At 40.6% G+C, this 18,621-nt stretch overlaps 1 protein-coding gene across 4 annotated transcripts; it reads right to left on the bottom strand.

Annotated features, from left to right (window-relative positions):
• Positions 1 to 580: 580 nt before the first annotated feature.
• On the bottom strand, positions 581 to 17,170 carry polr2a (RNA polymerase II subunit A). Of its 4 annotated transcripts, XM_051667220.1 has the most exons (29): positions 16,851 to 16,918; positions 16,316 to 16,397; positions 15,765 to 15,897; positions 15,492 to 15,628; positions 15,204 to 15,377; positions 13,936 to 14,217; positions 13,664 to 13,825; positions 13,141 to 13,361; positions 12,661 to 12,793; positions 12,434 to 12,558; positions 12,079 to 12,289; positions 11,779 to 11,988; positions 11,488 to 11,656; positions 11,298 to 11,392; positions 10,977 to 11,180; positions 10,624 to 10,846; positions 10,293 to 10,476; positions 8,971 to 9,142; positions 8,175 to 8,280; positions 7,306 to 7,511; positions 6,373 to 6,844; positions 6,130 to 6,230; positions 5,611 to 5,715; positions 5,321 to 5,503; positions 5,025 to 5,228; positions 4,413 to 4,599; positions 4,215 to 4,328; positions 3,952 to 4,101; positions 581 to 3,826 (listed from the first exon to the last, which is right to left on the bottom strand). In XM_051667220.1, the coding sequence occupies exons 3-29, from the start codon at positions 15,889 to 15,891 to the stop codon at positions 2,679 to 2,681; spliced, it is 5,805 nt and encodes a 1,934-aa protein (XP_051523180.1). In that variant the 5' UTR covers positions 15,892 to 15,897; positions 16,316 to 16,397; positions 16,851 to 16,918; the 3' UTR covers positions 581 to 2,678. The 4 variants fall into 4 exon arrangements, with proteins under 4 accessions (XP_051523180.1, XP_051523179.1, XP_051523177.1 ...); XM_051667219.1 differs by having other exon boundaries at positions 16,316 to 17,170; XM_051667217.1 differs by lacking the exon at positions 16,316 to 16,397 and having other exon boundaries at positions 16,851 to 17,170.
• Positions 17,171 to 18,621: the final 1,451 nt, after the last annotated feature.

Here is an 18,621-nt window from a genome sequence, read left to right as displayed (position 1 = left end):
TGATATTAGGGCAAAAATCATATTCTTGATAATTTTTGTTTTTAAAGTTATGTAAAAATATCTAAAAATCCATAAAACAAGATCAATTTGATTTATCTTGTTTTATAAACAACACTGCATAAGATATTTAGGTTTTTCAGAGAATGTATTTTTAACATTTTAACCTTCAGTAATCTAACGGATTACATTACAAATGATATTTTACAGCATGTATTCTGTAATCTGTAGTGGAATACATCAAAAGTAACCCTCCCAACCCTGATCTTTACATAGGTAAGGTTAATCACTTAAACAATGTTAACTCACATAAGGTTCACATCTTGTGGTTATACCTTTGAAACAGCCTGTATTTCAGTGTTTATGGATGGACTGGGTGGCCCCTTTTACTTCAATTTTAAGTACCTTACTGAAACTGTGATTTTTGCCAAATGAGGGATGAGTTGAAATTGTTTTGTGGCAACCAAGATTATGCCACAAATACTTTCGATTAACCTTAACTTGTATTGAACCAGGAATATTCCTTTAATTCTCTAATCTCTACACACACCCACAACAAAAAAAATTTAAAGAATCAAACAGGTGTAATCAAACTTTTTATTTTTCCAAGTCAAAAAAACAAAAAACAAAAAATTTAAAAAAAAAATACATAATCAAATTGATTTCTTTACAGTGGCAATTTCTCTTAATTTATATTCTCTTTCTCCTGAAAGCCCACCTAGAATTTAATCGGGCGCAAAAAAAAAAAAAAAACTCAACATTTATGCCCTCATTCTCTCGCGCTCTCTCTCTACACACACACACACACACACACACACGGAGCCTGGGTACACAGTATTAACAAAACTAGTTCGAAATATCCATGAAACTTAAGGCAAACAAGGGCATTGAAGAGACACTGTCAAAACTGCTCTCCCCAATGCAATCTATTAGGCCTTAAATCTGAAGTTCTTTTCAGGTCAACAAAAACTGTCACTAAACCAGCTTGACAGAACAACAAGCTTTTGCTTTTTCGTATTTAAATACAACTCAAATGTATCCAAATGCAGTGTCAAGTCAGTCTCTGTCGCCCTCTATCGTTCAAGCAAAAGATGACGAAATAATAGAAATGTGCACCTTTTGCCTATCTAACAGGTATAGAATCCACTGCGTGATTAGACAAATTTAGGATAACAAATGACCACAAGGTCTAAGGGCACAATGACGCTAGATATGAAACAGTGCATATTCAAAAGGAAACAAGTCAAACTGCACCTTTTTCCCAAGCACTTAATTCAAAGAGCCAGGCTGACTCAGACAACTATGAAGCCAGCACTAGAAAATGGTGTAAAACAAATGTTTTTCTTTAGTAATTCACACAAGATAACAGCAAATGTACTTAAATAACTGGGAATAAATGATACATATATCAGAAAAACAATTACACTTGCTAATTAGAGATTAAAGGATTGAGTGCTAAGACGGATATCAGATCTCAGGTAAGATTTGAACCTAGTAGGTTTAAAAAAAAAAAAAAAATGTAATGGTGCAGCTTGTGTAAAGCAGTGCACCTACTCCTGCCAAGCCCACTCTTAGGATAAAAAAAATATATATATATATTCACACACACTTCCTCTGTGTGCTCAGAGGTACAAGATTGCTGGTTCTCATTTCATGTTTTGTTTTTGCAGTTTGTGAAATGGTAAATTACTGGGTAGATGCTGGTGAAGGATACAAGGATTGCATCTTTTGGGACAGAGGAACACAGATGATTAGAAAGATGACACTTTAAAACCAAGCATCCATACTACCAATTATTAGTATAAAAGCGGGCAATGTCTACAACACTTTTACCCATAACATGGGCTGGCATACATTACAGACTACAGTATTACAAGACTTTAATCTGAAAAAATGTGAATCACTCCATGTTCAAAAAAAAAATGCTACTTTCTAATAAACATCAGCATCTTTCATGGAAAACATCAGTTTCTTTAAAAAATAGCATTTTTCATGAGTGAAGTCAAATTGGACAGAAAAGCAACATTAACATTTAAACGGTTCTCCATTCTGACCTCCACTTGTGTGTGTGAAAGAAAAAAAAAAAAAAAAACCTGGCAAACAAGCGCTTATTTACATAAGAGGGGAAAAAATTCTGTAAAATGTGAAAGGTCTGCTTCCCCTTTCTATTTAAGCTATAGAGATTTTAAGGTTTCATTTTGAAACTTTAGATACAATCCACTGTTTTCTGTTTGAAGGTTTTTGGCAAAACTTCAAGATCACAGATTTCTTTTACATCCAACACTGAACTTAAGAGAAGGGAGATAGAAATGACTGAATGGAAAGGGGAGAACAAATAATATTTTCCCTCCAAAAACAGTCAATATCCAGCATCTTTCCATCAGTTTTAAGTTAAGGTTCAGTAATCTCCCCCTTCAACTTAGAACAAAAACAGTCTATACAAAGGCAGCCTTGTTTGGCTTATAGTTCAAACCTGTGACAACAGATGCAACCATTGAAAATCAACCTCTTTAGTGAGGCTATTTAAGAAGTCCAAAAGGGAAAATAAAGATTTGACATGTGGGATCTGCAGCCTTCCCTGTAAAATCACAGCAACCCCAGCTGAGTGGTTTTCCTTCAGTCTTTTTCCCAGGGTCATTGTGCCAATAAGGGAAGTGGGATAAACCCCAGCCCAATCATCTTTAGTTATTTTCTTCATCACTGTCATCAGGGCTGATGGCTGGGCTGTAGGTCGGAGAAGTGGGGCTGTAGCCAGGAGAAGTGGGACTGTAGGTTGAGCCCTTGGGGCTAGTTGGAGAGTAGGTAGGAGATGTTGGTGAGTATTTTGGAGAAGTTGGAGAGTAGGTTGGGGAGGTGGGTGAATATTTGGGGCTGGTTGGGGTGTAGGTTGGAGAAGTTGGAGAGTAAGTAGGGGAAGTAGGGCTGTACTTGGGTGTAGTTGGGGAGTAGGTTGGAGAGGTGGGGCTGTATTTGGGTGAGGTGGGGGAGTACTTTGGGGAAGTGGGTGAATATTTAGGTGACGTCGGGGTATATTCTGGAGAACTAGGACTGTATGAGGGAGAGGTGGGAGTGTATTTTGGAGAGGTAGGAGAGTATGATGGAGAACTTGGGCTGTAGGAGGGTGAACTTGGGGTGTAGGTGGGAGACTGTGGGGTGTAGCGTGGACTGGATGGCGAGTAGGATGGTGAGGTGGGGGAGTATGAAGGAGACGTGGGGGAATAATTGGGGCTGGTTGGGGTATAATTTGGAGAGGTGGGCGAATAGGACGGCGAGGTAGGGCTGTAAGAAGGAGAGGTTGGGGAGTAACTGGGCGAGGTGGGTGTGTAGTTGGGTGAAGTGGGGCTGTAGCTTGGAGATGTTGGGGAGTAGCTTGGGGAGGTTGGAGAGTAGCTGGGGGAGGTTGGAGAGTAGGACGGGGAGGTGGGGGAATAAGACGGAGAAGTGGGAGAATAAGACGGGGATGTTGGGCTATAGCTTGGTGAGGTTGGGCTGTAGCTGGGTGACGTTGGGCTATAGCTGGGTGACGTTGGTGAATAGGACGGTGAGGTTGGTGAATAGGACGGTGAGGTCGGTGAGTAAGAGGGTGAGGTTGGGGAGTAGCTTGGGGATGTTGGAGAATAGGATGGAGATGTGGGAGAGTAGGAGGGTGATGTAGGCGAGTAGGACGGAGATGTAGGGCTGTAGTTTGGGCTGGTGGGCGAGTAAGACGGCGAAGTTGGAGAGTATGATGGTGAGGTTGGAGAGTAGCCAGGGCTCTGAGGGGTGTAGCCACCAGGAGAACGAGGCTCATAGGCAGGAGAGGTTGGAGAGTAGTTGGGAGACAAGGCTCCTGAAAAGACCATAGGAAAAGATTCATTAGTGACCCATTTGGTTTGCAACCTACAAATGCAACTAGGCAAACAATGTGCCTTGTTCTTAGAAAGAGAACCGGACTTAAATGAACATTGCAGTAACCTGGTGAGGGGATATAAGGGCTGGCTGGCCCAGGTGAGCCAGGTGAACCAGGAGTAGGGGACCAGGCAGGAGAGTAGCCGGGCGAAAAGCCACTAGCATCAGATGCAGCGCTGGGAGAGAAGCCTGCAGCACCAGGTGTCATTCCACTTCCTGCATGGAAAAAGAAAAAAGTCAATGGTCTACAATCAAGCACAAAGATAATGCTCTGTAAATAAAGGGTTACCCAAAAACTTTTGTAAATGATTTCAGAATGATTCACATACCAACACTAGGAGACCAAGCACCATATGCAGGAGTAGCTCCTGTGTTCCAGGGAGTCATTGCAGGAGACATACCACTCATGGGGCTGGGGGCGGAGCCAAAGAACATACCCGTGGCTAGGAAAGTAGTATTAAAAAGTTACATTATTTGGATTAAACGTTAAGACAAAGGTTTCAAAATGGGAACTGCGTTTCACTTACGTCCTGCAACACTAATGCCAGGGATGTTGGTAGGAATCTCCATGCCATACTTGCACTTCTCCGCATCCAACAACAGGTCAAAGCAGCCAGTCCCTGCAGGAGCTAGCTGTCCCAGCATGATGTTCTCAGAAACGCCTTTCATTGGGTCACTTTCACCATGAGATGAGGCTTCCATCAACACGTCCACCTGAAGAAAATATAAGTTTGTATTCAGTTGATAAATTAAGAATGTTATATTTGGTAACATATGTCCACATTTTGCTTTAAATACAGAATGCACTGGAGCTGGCATGGACTCAAGTTTGAGCAAAACCTGATGATCTACAGTACGTCACCCCAGCACAATTTGACAATGTTTTAAAAAGCATCTTGTGTGCTTCAATGGAAAAAACAAACAAATTCTGATCTTTTGTACAGACGTAAATGTCAAAAATATGCTTATTTGCTTAATGGCCAAGAAATAGTGCAGAAAAGTATCTTTTACATTTCAAAACCCTAAAGCTATTTCCAGGTTTAAAATAAAATGTTTAATTCCAGATTTCCAATATAGCCTTTTGAACCCCACTGTATATATCATTAAAATGTTTTGAGTGAATAACTGAGTGATCTCACCGTTTCTTCAAAGGAGCACTTCATGAGTGGTCCAGTGTCCTGTCTGTTGATGCCGTGACGAGTAATGGCCATCAAGTGACCCCTACAGGTCATTGTGTCGCACAGCAAGGCAAGATGGCGGTAGTTGACATAAGAACCATCAAAAGAGATGACATGGTACAACTCTCTCTCCAGAGCCTTTCGCACAGCCTCAATACCAAGAACCTGCAGATGAAGCACACATTTCGTAAATTCGGCCTTAAAAATGGTGGCAATGAAGTCATCAAAGTGCAAACTATTGAATTGATAACTCTTACAGTGAAAATCTCCACAATGTCATTGGAGGTGGTCCTGACAGGGTCCACATCCTTTTCACTGAGGACCCTCATGAGGCTGACTCCATCTGTTTCCAGAATCCACTCCTGAAGGGCTTTAAACTCTCCATCTTCTGTAATGATGATTTTCTTCTTGTTGTCTGTCTGTGGAAGATGCATGTAGACCTAGGGAACAGAGTAGGAGAAATTAATCATTTGGTGTTAAATGTCTTCATTGAACAAATTAGATTGCTATAGCAAGACAAGTTTATATACACTGAGGAGAAAAATACCTTGCTGATTTGCTCGATGCCTTGCAGGGTCATGTCTGTTAGCATGTTGGATTCAATGCAGCGCAGGAAGACATCATCATCCATCTTATCCACTACCTCCTCATCCTAGAGATGAGATTAGACAATTAGTATATAATGAGCAATGAGGTTATTTCAGGGTTCCCAATTTTTTTTACTAATGAATTTCCATGACATTTCCAGTCATCTGTGATTACAGGATAAGAATTTTTAAAAGAATTTTGATTCAGACCAATTCCCTAATAAACCACCCAGGCCGATTGGTGTACAGGTTCGATTAATTGAAAAGAACGGACTCAAAGCGAGCAAGTTGTACTCTATACGAGCAAAATCAAGCTGATTAAATATTTTTGAGCACAGCATAACTAGGAAAATGTATATTCACTGTAGATATTTCAATGACATCTCCAGCCCTTTAAAATGATCTGATACTTCCAGGTTTTCCCAAGATGGTCAAAACCCTGCCAAATAATGAAGATCAAAGAAAAAGAAACAAAAAACCTCTTGGAACTTATTCTCGTCGCTATTCATGATACGAATTCGCAGCACCAGTTTCTCAGCATTGTCATCATTGAAGATGCAGTTTAGGTCATCACCAAATCCTAGGAGAAAGAGACAGGGATTACTGTTTGACATACTTCATGTACCACTCCCAGAAAAGCCCTTTGTTTCATAATTTAAAACATTGTATAAGCATTTGTGTACTTGATACAATGTTAGATATTCTCAGTTATTTACACTCACCAGCATTGATCTTTTCTGCAATCTGTTCCATGGTCAGTTTACGGTCAGTCATGTGTTTGCGGTCAAGTTCAATACGCAGCAGCCAGGGTGAAATGCGGGTCACATCAAAGTCGGGCATCTCGTAGTACACGTTCACCCACTCCTGATCCTCAGTCACCACGGTGTTCTGCGGGTTGGGGTCGTAATAAATGGCCGTGTTGGCAGTGACCTTGCGCAGGGTTGTGTGCTCCAGCCGACAGAGGATATCTTTGGCCCTCTCAGCATCCCGGGCCGCCTGGCCGAGGAGAAAGACTGTCAGAGAGGGAGTCTTGGGTCGCTTGGAGATGTTGATAAGCTCTTTGAGACGAGGCACACCAAGAGTGACGTTTTTGGCAGACACACCGGCATAGTGGAAAGTGTTCAGGGTCATCTGAGTGGCAGGCTCTCCCAGAGACTGGGCAGCCAGAGCACCTACCATCTCACCAGGGTGAGCCTGAGGAAGAGACAAAGCAAAGTTCAAGGCAGAGTCCTCCCTTGGCCAATGGGCACACAATGTAAAGATGTAAATTGGAGACTATTCTTAAAGGGCTAGTTCACCCATAAATGAATCGTCATTTACTTCACCCTCATGTTGTTCCAAACCCGTATGAACACAAAAGCTGTTGCTAGGCAATGTTTGTCTCAGTCACCATTAACTTATATTGCATCTTTTTACCATACAATGAAAGAATGGTTACAGAGGCTGTCATTTAGCCTAACATCTTTGTGTTACACAAAAGACATGGAACAAAAATAAGTGATAATTCTCATCTTTGCCTTTGAACCATCCCTTTAATAGCTTATGCCAAATTACTTTGATTTACATCTCAATAATTGTACAATTACAATTGTTGTTTCTCTCTACTTCCTACAAGTGCACAAGTTGAACAGCTCTCAGCAAGCATTAATACTTACAATGGACTGGTTAAATTTGGTTTCGATCTCTCCCAGCAGCCAATCAAAAGCCTCTGTGCTAAGACGGAACTCCTCAGTCATTCGCTTGGAGGAGAGGGTTGAACGCAGGTGGATATTGAAGAGCAGTGTGGCGTTTTCCTGGGCCTGCCTGCTTAACTGATCATCTCCATTTACAATTACCAGCTTCTTACTCAACTCCTGAACTCCTACACACACAAAATCACAAATATTGTGAATAGAACCAAAGCCTTATAATCAACACACAATCATACTGTTGCAGAATCCTACTGTAGCTTACTCCAACAACACTATAAATGGGTTTTGCCACAATCATGACTAGGAGTAACCAAACTTGCATTAAGGGGAACAAAAGCAGACAAACAACTCATATGAACTATTAAGTAGGCTCAGAAAAATGGTGTATGTTATCAAATTCACCAATCTGATTGGAGCAATGTCTTCCGTAGACAAAGACATAAAACTGGTATTTATAATCAACTTGCACAGGTCTGCCACAAGACAGTGTAAGCTAAAGGGATCAGTCATCAGCAGGCTTTATTTAGCTGGCAGAAGCAATGAGTCTTAACTTAGTTGGGAGACCTGCTCAAACTGACAGCCTTAAGACGGTTAAAGCAGTGCAGTAGTTCCCACGACTCAAGAGAATGGTAATTCATTATCAGGCAGAGGGTAAATGTAATGCTTTCCAGTTGTCAAAACACCTGTTTGGCTGCCTTAAAATCTACCTGATTAATGCAAACTACTTCAGTTTGTATAGCTCTTTTCAAAATATACAATTCCAATGCAGCATGACAAAGATGTACAGCTTAACTGTTAAAACATGCCCCACCCAATTAGTTTGTATTTCCCACCTTCCACTACTCGTGCTGGATTGAGGTCAGTTGGCGTCCGAGGATTGATGCGGAAAATCTTCTGAGCATTCCAAATCATTCTGGCGAGATTGCACGGCAGTACAACCTATGAAAAACATGCCAGTTTCCATTAATATTGGCTCCAAGCACCTTCTATAAAGTTGTTGTGTGCACACTGTACCGTTATACTCGTGCATGTCATACATTTTTGACTATTGTATAAGGCTGTTCAACCAAAATACAAATACATACACTACCGGTCAAAAGTTTTGAAACACTTATTCTTTATTATTTTTTTTCTTCACATTTTAGAATAGTAAAGTCAAACTATGGAACAACATAAAATGGAACTATAGGAATTATGTTGTGACTAAAAATCCAAAATAAAATCAAAACTGTGTTATATTTTAGCATTTTCAAAGTAGTCACCCTTTGCCTAGAATTTGCAGACATGTACTCTTGACATTTTCTCAACCAACTTCTTGAGGTTTCACCCTGGGATGCTTTTTAAACAGTATTGGAGTTCCCATCTATGTTGGGCACTTATTGGCTGCTTTTATTATTTGGTCCAAGTCATCAATTTAAAAAAACTTTTCTTTTTTTTCTTTTTTATAATGAAATAAATTAATATGGTGGCACAATTATATTTTTGTCTACAAAACTAATTTCAAATATTTAAGCATACGCCTTCAGATCAAAAGATTTTTAAGATCATGAGAAACATTTCAGTCAAGTGTCTCAAATTTTGACCGGTAGTGCATGATTCTTAAATGTAGGATAACACTGCGGGACAGACCTTGCTGTCTCCTGTGGGGAAAATGGCTCTCAGGATCTCTCGGTCATCCCTCATCTTCTCAAACTCTCGCTCCAGTGCGCTCTGGACATGAGCATTAGTCATCACATCTTTCACCACATCCTCCTGTAGAGTGCGACGGAGAGCTCGTTCGTTGGTGTAGTCAAACTTGAATCTATGCGATTAAAGATAGAGTTGGAAAGTTGAATTAATAATGTTAGTAAGTAATCAGCTGTGTATCTACTCTTTGCTCAGACAAAAGATAATCTGAAAACCAACAATAACTTGCAAAAGGACCAATCACACTTATCCTATGTCCTTTTTGTTTTGGGTTAAGCCTTTAAGGAGCTAATTATAAAAAGCACAGAATTTATTAAGTGTAATTTGTAATTGTCATCTGAGAGTCTGGCCAATTCTAAATAAGCGGTGTCGTCAGAGCTTGTGCAGCCACTTAGGGGCAACTGCACCTGCTGAGCCAGGCCAGGCATGTCAAGGTGACATAGCAGCAGTGCCAAATAAAGTCGGACAAATTTTCTAACCAGCATGCACTGGTTCAAGCCAGGCACTGATTAAAGCCAGGCACTGATTAGTCCACGCATTGCTGCATTGAGTCGAACACAACTTAAGTGACATTGGCTCAACCAATGGCTTGAGTTTGGGGCGGGACTTTCTGCTTGTCTGACCAACAGCAGACCGGGTTTAGGAAACCCGTTTGAAAATAGGGGTGTTCAGAAAGACAGACGCTTTAATTTTACATAACCAGAAACATTATTCATCTGAAAAAGTTAAGTGCTGCTTAATACACTGCCTGCTGTGTGTACAAGAAGTCCAATAAAAGCCTGTATTTAATACCAAGAAAGGAGTCAGTATTTTTAATAATCTTGAATTGTTTTATGAATAAACATTACTAAACACATAGTACATAGTTTAATATTATTAAACACACGTCTCCATTGTCATCGTTAAGTCAGCCAATCGTGAATAAGTCGTCAGAGCTTGTGCACCTGCTCTGGAGCAACTGCACCGGCTGAGCCAAGCAGCTGGTCACAAATTGCTCTTGCGGTACTTTGTCATATGTCAGCGACACGGCGGTGGCACCGTCTAAAGTTAGACAAAATTTCTAATAGACAGGTACTGCTTCAAGTCGGTGCCGATCAGTCTGCACAGCGCTGCATGAAGTCGAACACACAATTTTTGCAATTCGATTTGGCAACACTCTTGGCCCAGAAATCACGCACTTCAGCTTTAATTTGTAGTTGGCTTAAACTGTTATTAGCAATATATTACACTACATCACTATGAGCACAAAAAGCATCTACACTCACTTCTTCTCAAAGGCTTTGTTGGAGGGCTTAAGGGTGGCCATGTTCTGAAACTCAACAGCTTCTGCTGCCAGCCCATCCTCTCCGTACCTCAGCTGGACAACCTGGTTAATGGAATTTCTGACTGTAGCATCATACTTCACCATAACTGACTCCATAGACTTGATCAGACGACGCTGAATGTAACCTAAAGAGTGGGAAAGAAATCCATCAAAAACACTGAACTACCGAAACAAAACAAATACAGAAATACAGATCAATTTCACATGACATCTTACTGCAAGACCAGAAAGTGCCATTGTAGCCCCCATTAAATCCTCAATCCATTAATTACCTGTCTCAGCAGTTTTGACAGCTGTATCAATCAGACCCTCTCTACCTCCCATGGCATGAAAGAAGAACTCCGTTGGTGTCAGACCGGCCAGATAAGAGTTTTCCACAAAGCCTCTACTCTCTGGACCATAGTCATCTTTAATAAAGTGAGGGAGAGTGCGGTGCTTGAAACCAAAAGGGATTCGCTTACCCTCAACGTTTTGCTGCCCCACCACAGCAATAACCTAGAGGGGTGAAGAGGAAAAACAAATTGGATAAACCATGTGAAACATTCATTGCTTAATTACTGATGTATCCATGTCAAATGTCTTAACCTGTGTGACTCATTTACATTAATGATTTGAAAACACTCACCTGTGAAATGTTAATTTTTGAACCTTTGGAACCAGCCACCACCATGGATTTGAAATTGTTATACTCTGACAGTGATTTCTGGGCAGAGGATCCTGTCTTGTCACGGGCATCGTTCAGAATGCGGTTGACCTGGTTCTCAAAGGTCTGTCTCAGAGTGTTACCTGGTGTAGGCTCCAACTCATTATTGTGAGCTTTCTCAATGACCTGTGAGAAGAGAATACATGCATAACTGTATGTAAAAGAGCTTAATGACCTTGAATCCTGAGGTTCAGCAATAGTAAATAATGCTTCAATCACATGTTTTTGACTAAAAATTCTCACCTCTATCACATCCTGTTTGGCTTTCTTAATAGTGTTCTGAATGTCCTGATATGTCGCCTTATCAGCAATGGAGTCTCCAATACCAATAGAGTGACCTGAAGCACACATGAAAAAAAAAAAAAAAAAAATGAAATCTGATATCTAGGTGACTTCAAAGCAGGTGAACAACTACAAAACTTATGTATTCTACCCTCAATGAGCAGCCAGTTGTTGACAACAGTCTGGATGTTGGAATAGAAGAGTCGTGTGATGTCATGGCCCATCTCAAGGTACGAGATATGGACCAGAGAGCCCGCTGAAGTTCCTAGAGACTTCTTACACAGAATCCCCATGATCAGTTCACCGTTTTCCACAATTACCTAGAGCATTACCAAGCATTCAATTACATTCACTTAGACAATGGGACTTGCATTTATAATGTTCAGAATAATAAACCTTTTTTGTATAAAACAGTGCCCATATTTGGGAACTACAATTGTACCTTGGTATCTCCAGGGGAGATGTGCTTATAAGGACCACTGTCCTCTTCATCAGGGTGGGTGCTGTGTGTGCGGATGGCATTAATGTGTCCAGGAATGATCAAGCTGAAGATCTGTTTTCCTGTCCAGAGAGGCCGAGGCTTCAAGATAGCTGGTTGGGGCACTTTACCATCCCATGTTGAGAGAAACATCAGGAGGTTCATCACCTCGCCCTAAAGCAAAGCAAACAGATAAGAGCCAAGCACTTCATTTGCATTAATCTCATACATCTGTACAATTGTTACATTCATTTGTAAACACACCCTCTCTAAGAAGACATCTCTCTTGGTGAACTTGCGCACAGCTGTGAGTGTGTCCTGCACAATGCCCATGACGGGTCTGTTGGACTGTGGTGTGACAATCATACGGGGCACCATTGCCAGCTCTTGGATTTCAGCACGCGTCTCCAGAGACTGTGGTAAGTGCAGGTTCATCTCATCACCGTCAAAGTCAGCATTGTACGGCGTTGTAACACTAGAGGTTGAGGGAACATTTCTTTTAGAATACACTTGCCCTCTTCTGTAGTCTCAAAGATGCTTCTATTGGAATGTTGCTAAATCTGATCAGCATAAACTACAAACACTGTGACAGATCAAGACTTAAGGAAAACCAGAATACCTCAGGTTGAGTCTAAATGTAGACCAAGGCAAGATTCGTACTCTATGGCCCATCATAGACATTTTGTGCAGCGTGGGCTGTCTGTTGAACACAACAATGTCCCCATCACACATGTGTCGTTCGACCTGGTAAGAGAGCACAAGGATATTAAACACCATTCTCACCAAATTACACAACCCCAAATTCTTACATTAAACTGTTCATGGAGACGGACGCTCAAAACATACTTTGTATCCAATCTGAAGGTGAAGGTCACTTGGTTTAGGGTGGAATCGCAGGTCAATTCTGTCGCCATTGTCACGGATGATATATTTGGCTCCAGGGTACTGACTGTTACCTCTCCTCACAAGTTCTTGGAGTCTGGAAAATTAAAAAAAGGAAAATCATCTCAGTTGAAGCTGAACTTGTGTACGACAAAATGCTGGAAGTGTCAAATCTATTCATTGTGTACATATACATATACACACACACACACACACATATATAATAAAATGTGTGTGTGTGTGTGTGTGTGTATATATATATATATATATATATATATATATATATATATATATACACACACACACACACACACACACACACACACACACACACACACACACACACACACACACACACAATAAAGATTGTGCATGTCAATGTAATCAGTTATGTGCTCAAATTAGGGCTGTAAAATAAATATATCTAAATCCTCCAAATATTACCTGTCAATATTAAAGGGTGTGACGATCTCAGGAAAGGTCATGTTTGCAGCAATGGAACGGGGAACTCCAACCTGGTCGATCTGCAGGTTGGGGTCAGGTGTGATGACAGTTCGGGCAGAGAAGTCTACACGCTTCCCCATCAGATTACCTCTGACACGTCCTTCCTTACCCTTTAGCCTCTGCTTGATGGATTTTAGCGGACGACCAGACTTTTGCATTGCCTGAAACAAAACCAAGAACATGAGTGAAAAGTTCATTAAAATCAGTAAGAATGTTTGAATTGTACACCATCTCTAGCTAACCAGATTAAATTTTTTGAACATGATGATTCAATTAATGTGGCCACTTAATGCAGAAGCAAGCATTATGGCTGGCATAATCAGACAGTTCATACAAAAGGATCTACATTTACGTTGCATTTATGAACTACCATATAATGTTGTACACATACAAGTGGCTCACATACAAATATCTAGCAGTTGCATGGATTGTTATATTCTATAGTATAATGCATTGAGTATACCCTTGGCAGGCCTGGCAGTTCATTGTCCACCATGGTGGCTACATGGAACTGAAGCAGCTTGACATCCTCTGCTATAACGTGAGCTGCGGCTCCACTCTGCTCATTTCGCCGGAGCTGGTTATTGATCTTTACAATGTCAGCCAACTTGTGTGTCAAATCATCCTAGAGGGAAAAAGAGAGTGTAGAACTGAAATACAAGAATTCTAACAGCCATCAGTACTAAGGCTCTACAACAGACTTATTTTCAGTTTGTTTTATAAGAAAATGCTAACCTGATTTCTAGCAGATCCTTGCATGACCACAGCGGGTCTCACAGCAAGTGGGGGCACAGGCAAAACAGTTACAATCATCCACTCAGGACGGGCATATTTGGGGTCCATGCCAAGGATCACGTCCTCCTCATCTGAAATGCGTTTGAAGATCTCATGCACGCGTTCAGGGCTGAGAAGAATCTTCTTCTCTTGGGAATCTTCATTTACGTGCTTCCACTCTGCATACAGCTCCAGGCCAGAGCGGCGGATACGTGGTTGGTACCTGCCACAGCCTCCGTGTCCCTTGAGATGCAAAAATTCTAAATCAGTTAAATAGTTTGGTAAACATCTACACAAACATTTCCAAAACTACTAGAACTCTGAATGCAAAGGAGCGCTTCTAAAATTGCCATCAGCCTTTGCAGGGCTGCAGACCAAAAAAAAATGACTTGGGAGCCATTGGCTCCTTAACTGAAACATTAAGGAGCCAAATGGGTTGTTTTTAGTCGCCAAATCACATAATTGCTCGATTTAGATTGTTGTCCAGAAACAAGACGGAAAGCAGAAGAAAAGTCAGCTGATAACCCATTAATCGGAGGTTTAATAAACTTACATTAAAATATGCAAGTTTGCATTCCCCTTTTGTCTCGATGTTCACACACCTTTCATAATTTATACAAATAAGAGATTTTATTTTATTTAGTACTACTCTTCAGAATAGTAGTGTGTTGTCTTCTTGAGCATCAATGTTTGCGCCTTGTGTAATAGTTGTGTACAAGTCCCTCAATTGTCCTAAGTGTCAAAAGCTGGATCTCATATACTTATATATATATATATATATATATAGGTGTGGGACTTTTAATTATAAAGAAGCCCGGACACTTATTTTGAAATGTCTGCGCTCCCAGTTGTGAACACACTGACGGATGATTCGCTAAGAAAATGAATCTGATTCAAACTGCTAACCTGAGCTCAAACCCTCAGTTCTTTTCGTTTGATTCATGAAAGATTCGGTTCAAAAGAGTAATTTGTTCACGACTCTCTCACGCTGGGTTTGTCGTGTGTGGTGCAGCGAGCTCGTCAGAAACAGAACGGTTGAAAAGCGGGACGAGATACACTAGTGCGCGCTCTAAAGATGTATTCAATAACTCGCAAGATGATGTCACAACACAACCCGACTGTCGCCAATGGCGACTAGATTTAAAATTGACGCAATCAGTTATTTTTGGTCACATTTGCGACCATTTTAGCTGCAGTCTCGAGCCCTGCTTTGTGATACTCTTTAGCACCTTCTCTTTGGTGATGTCTTCTTCAGTCTCCTGCTGCTCCACTCCAAACTTGTTGTCCATCTCCTCTCCACCCTCACAGATGTTTTTGCCTTTACAGAGGTCATAGACGTGGGTCAGCCGCTTTCGCGGTTGCCCCTTCGACTTGATCAAGATGTCTTTGATTTTTGGATTGTTCTGGGTAAAAATGCAATTTTTGTAAAGAATTAGCTTGATGTATTTTAAGAGATACATTTCTAAGAAACTGGATCAGAAGCGAGTTCATAAATGATATCTAAAACTACTACATACTGCGTCCACAAGCAGCTTAGAACAGAAGAAACAGACACAGCGGAGGACCTTCATGATCTTTGTGATGAAGCCAACATGAAAGACCGGCTTAGCCAGCTCAATGTGACCAAAATGACCAGGGCATTCTGCCATGTTACCTGAATGACAAAAACCAAATAAGTGAAAGTTCAGACATTTTCTTGCATAACACATTAAAGAGAGGAGCTTTGGGTGTTTAAATTGAAAATATGTAAATACAACAAATCCCAGGACAAAATCAGTGTATGGACATACCTGCACATGTCTGGCATTTGCCGGATCTTTCAATTACCCCTTGCCGGGGGTCCATGAGACCACCCAGTTTAGGGCGTCCTCCCTCTGTTGTCTCGGGATACTTGATTCCCCCTTCAGTGACTGACATCCGTTTCTGAAAATGATAACACAATGGCATTAAAAATATTCGCAGCTTACACAATGATCAGAAAATATTGGTAATATTAATATTTAAAAAATAAAGTTTGAGAAAAATGCAGTGACAACAAAAGCAACAATAGGTTGGTGACTAGCCGTAAACCAGATGACACGGAAATGTTAAACCTTTCTGTTAGAAATACGGAAAAACTCTTAAGTCTGTTTATGGTTTCACAACAATGAGGTTAAATTACATGAACCCAGTAAACTGCATTTTAAACCCATTAAACAAATGAATCATGAACTGACTACATGGAGTCAACAAGTGCTTAATACTTCGTTCAACTCCCTCCATTGAAATATATTGCAGCAGATAAAAGGTTCAAAGTATTTGAAAGGTTTATGTTATGAAATGAAAATTAAAGGCCACTTACTTTTAATTGCTCTAAAGAAATGCTTCACAGGTCAACACAGAAAAATGAAACATGATTCATGTTTATTGTAAGACTCTCCTTCCTAAACATTTCAGGAATGAATGAATTTGACTTCTTTAATAAAACGAAAACATGCAAATAAAGGTTAATACATTTTATTGCCAATAAGGGAAACATTGGGAACAATGTGGAAACTTGGACTAACTTTGGCTCTGCCATGTGCCTCCAAAAATTGTCAAAAAAAATAGTGAACGGACAATAAATACTACTAAAAATATAAATTACAGGAGTTATAACTAGGCTTTGTTGGTAACTGTTAAAGTCGGACTCGTGTGTAATGTTTGTTCAACTTTCTAACACATGCTCTTGCTAGAGGAAGCATTTGCTAGCCGGCTATCCATGTTAGCTAAACACAGGCTCACGGAAGACACTGTTATTTTCCATATTTAATATGATTTTAACACGACGAGGACTTGAGTAACACAGTAATACTCAGAAAATTAAGAGAATACCCCCTCCCAAGAGCAAAACCTACAAGTTCATCAGGGCTGAGGACGCCGAATTGCACTCTCTTGATGAGGCGCAATGGGCATGCGCTGTCGCTGGAAGGCGGTCCGTGCATCCTGTCTATTCAAAGAGACGCGTCCTCCCTCGGCACGCCGCTTTGTAAGAAGGAACACTTCTGAAACGCCACCAAGACTCTCCTGGCACCCAATGGTGACCGGAACTTGTCCGATGGCGGTTTCCCAGTGACCACCGTGTCTTGCTACACAATGTGCTTTTAAATTTGTGTTTATAGACTAGCTATTGCCGCGTCCAGCAGTCCCCTTCCCTCTCCCCGATCTAAACTCCAGTGCGCTCTAAGCGCATCTGAAAGAACACTGCTCTCACACGTCTTTATATAGACTGTAAGCGTTGCTACAGGTTTACACAGTCTGCTTGGCAGGGGCTGAACAGTCAGAAGGCGGATTATAGATCGATGTTTCTGAGAGCTTATTGGCTGCGGGACGGCAGTTCATGAATAATATATTTAAATTGACGCACAGCCAATGATGTTGCACGCTGTTGAGACCTGCAAATCCCATACAGTTGGAGGCGGGACACAGCATATGGAGAGATTCAGTAGGTCCGTATTATCCGAGGGAGGGTCTTAAAACATTGTACGTATGAATATTTAATAATATTCAACCAAATGAAACGTTATTCGTCAAATGTCTAGTTAATATTCATAAGCAGAGAGCAATTGACCAATTGTAACAAACGACCAACGGCGGTAAAATAACATTCGTACTGCCCGCCTTCTTCACGAGCATTGCCGATTTTACCCGACTGGTATTTTTTCACCCTCTGAGCAAAAATAAAAAAAACTTGTGCTGCTCCGTACGTCTCGCTCTGGATCAGCTAAGAGTCCTGGAAAAGAAGCTTGTGCGAGAGGCCTACACCTACCATCGAGGATTATCACATATATATTTTTGTTTTAAATATATATTTTTATGTAATTCAAATTATTAAGATGCTTTTCTTTTGTATGCATATTAGTATCTGTCGACTTATTTATTATGATTTCTATTTATTTATTTGTGTTCTTCGGGAAAATGCAAGAATCCACGAGGTCGAGTAAAAACAATGGCTGGACGACACGCGCTTTTTTCGGTATGCTCCGTTGGAACGTCCGCTGAAAGCCTATGGCTTCGGACGATCCATTTTAATGGGAAAGTCATTCCAAAAATATTGTTGTTTTAAGCATTTTATGTTTTTGCAACGATTTCGAGCATTGAGCTACTAGAGTTTTGTTTTTAAAGAAAAAAAAACCCACAAGAAATTTACGTTTTAGGCCATGTTGTTCATCAGAAAGACTCTAGCGGACGTTTTATTGCTACCGTGTTTATGAAATCAATCTGATAGCAAATGGATGGTTCTTAAATATTTTAATTTGATAATGTATTGTAACTATCCTCGATGTGTGTGTGTGTATATATATATATATATATATATATATATATATCACGTTTAGTAATTTAGTATGTTATCTAGCGACCGTGGCGAGCTTATGCCAGCTTGTTAGCCGCCATTCTTTGTAGATTAGGAACGTTAAACCCATTTATTTACAATATAACATAAATCCGATTTGTGTATGTGTTCTGGTAATGTAACAATATATAGATACATAACTGGAAAGAACCAACGTTTTTGTTTCCTAGTCGGTGGTCAGCTACATTCAGGAGGTAAACACTGGTTACATTGTAGCCTGTTGGATGTTAAAGCACAAGACTGTAAGAAAGTCTTGTGCTTTCTTGTGCTTAACT

Source organism: Myxocyprinus asiaticus, chromosome 32 (genome assembly GCF_019703515.2).
Source record: "Myxocyprinus asiaticus isolate MX2 ecotype Aquarium Trade chromosome 32, UBuf_Myxa_2, whole genome shotgun sequence".
NCBI lineage: Eukaryota > Metazoa > Chordata > Actinopteri > Cypriniformes > Catostomidae > Myxocyprinus > Myxocyprinus asiaticus.
The sequence above is the reverse complement of the archived record's forward strand: the minus strand, read 5'-3'. Positions and strand labels throughout refer to the sequence as shown.

What these genes read in the sequence shown, in the direction of transcription:
- polr2a (XM_051667217.1), bottom strand. Translation starts at nt 16,937, where the DNA reads ATGCACGGACCGCCTTCCAGCGACAGCGCATGCCCATTGCGCCTCATC. An exon ending in CCAAACAGGATGTGATAGAG is followed by an intron (nt 11,181 to 11,297) that starts GTGAGAATTTTT and finishes CTCTTCTCACAG; the next exon opens with GTCATTGAGAAAGCTCACAA. An exon ending in ACATTGTGGAGATTTTCACT is followed by an intron (nt 5,229 to 5,320) that starts GTAAGAGTTATC and finishes CTTCATCTGCAG; the next exon opens with GTTCTTGGTATTGAGGCTGT.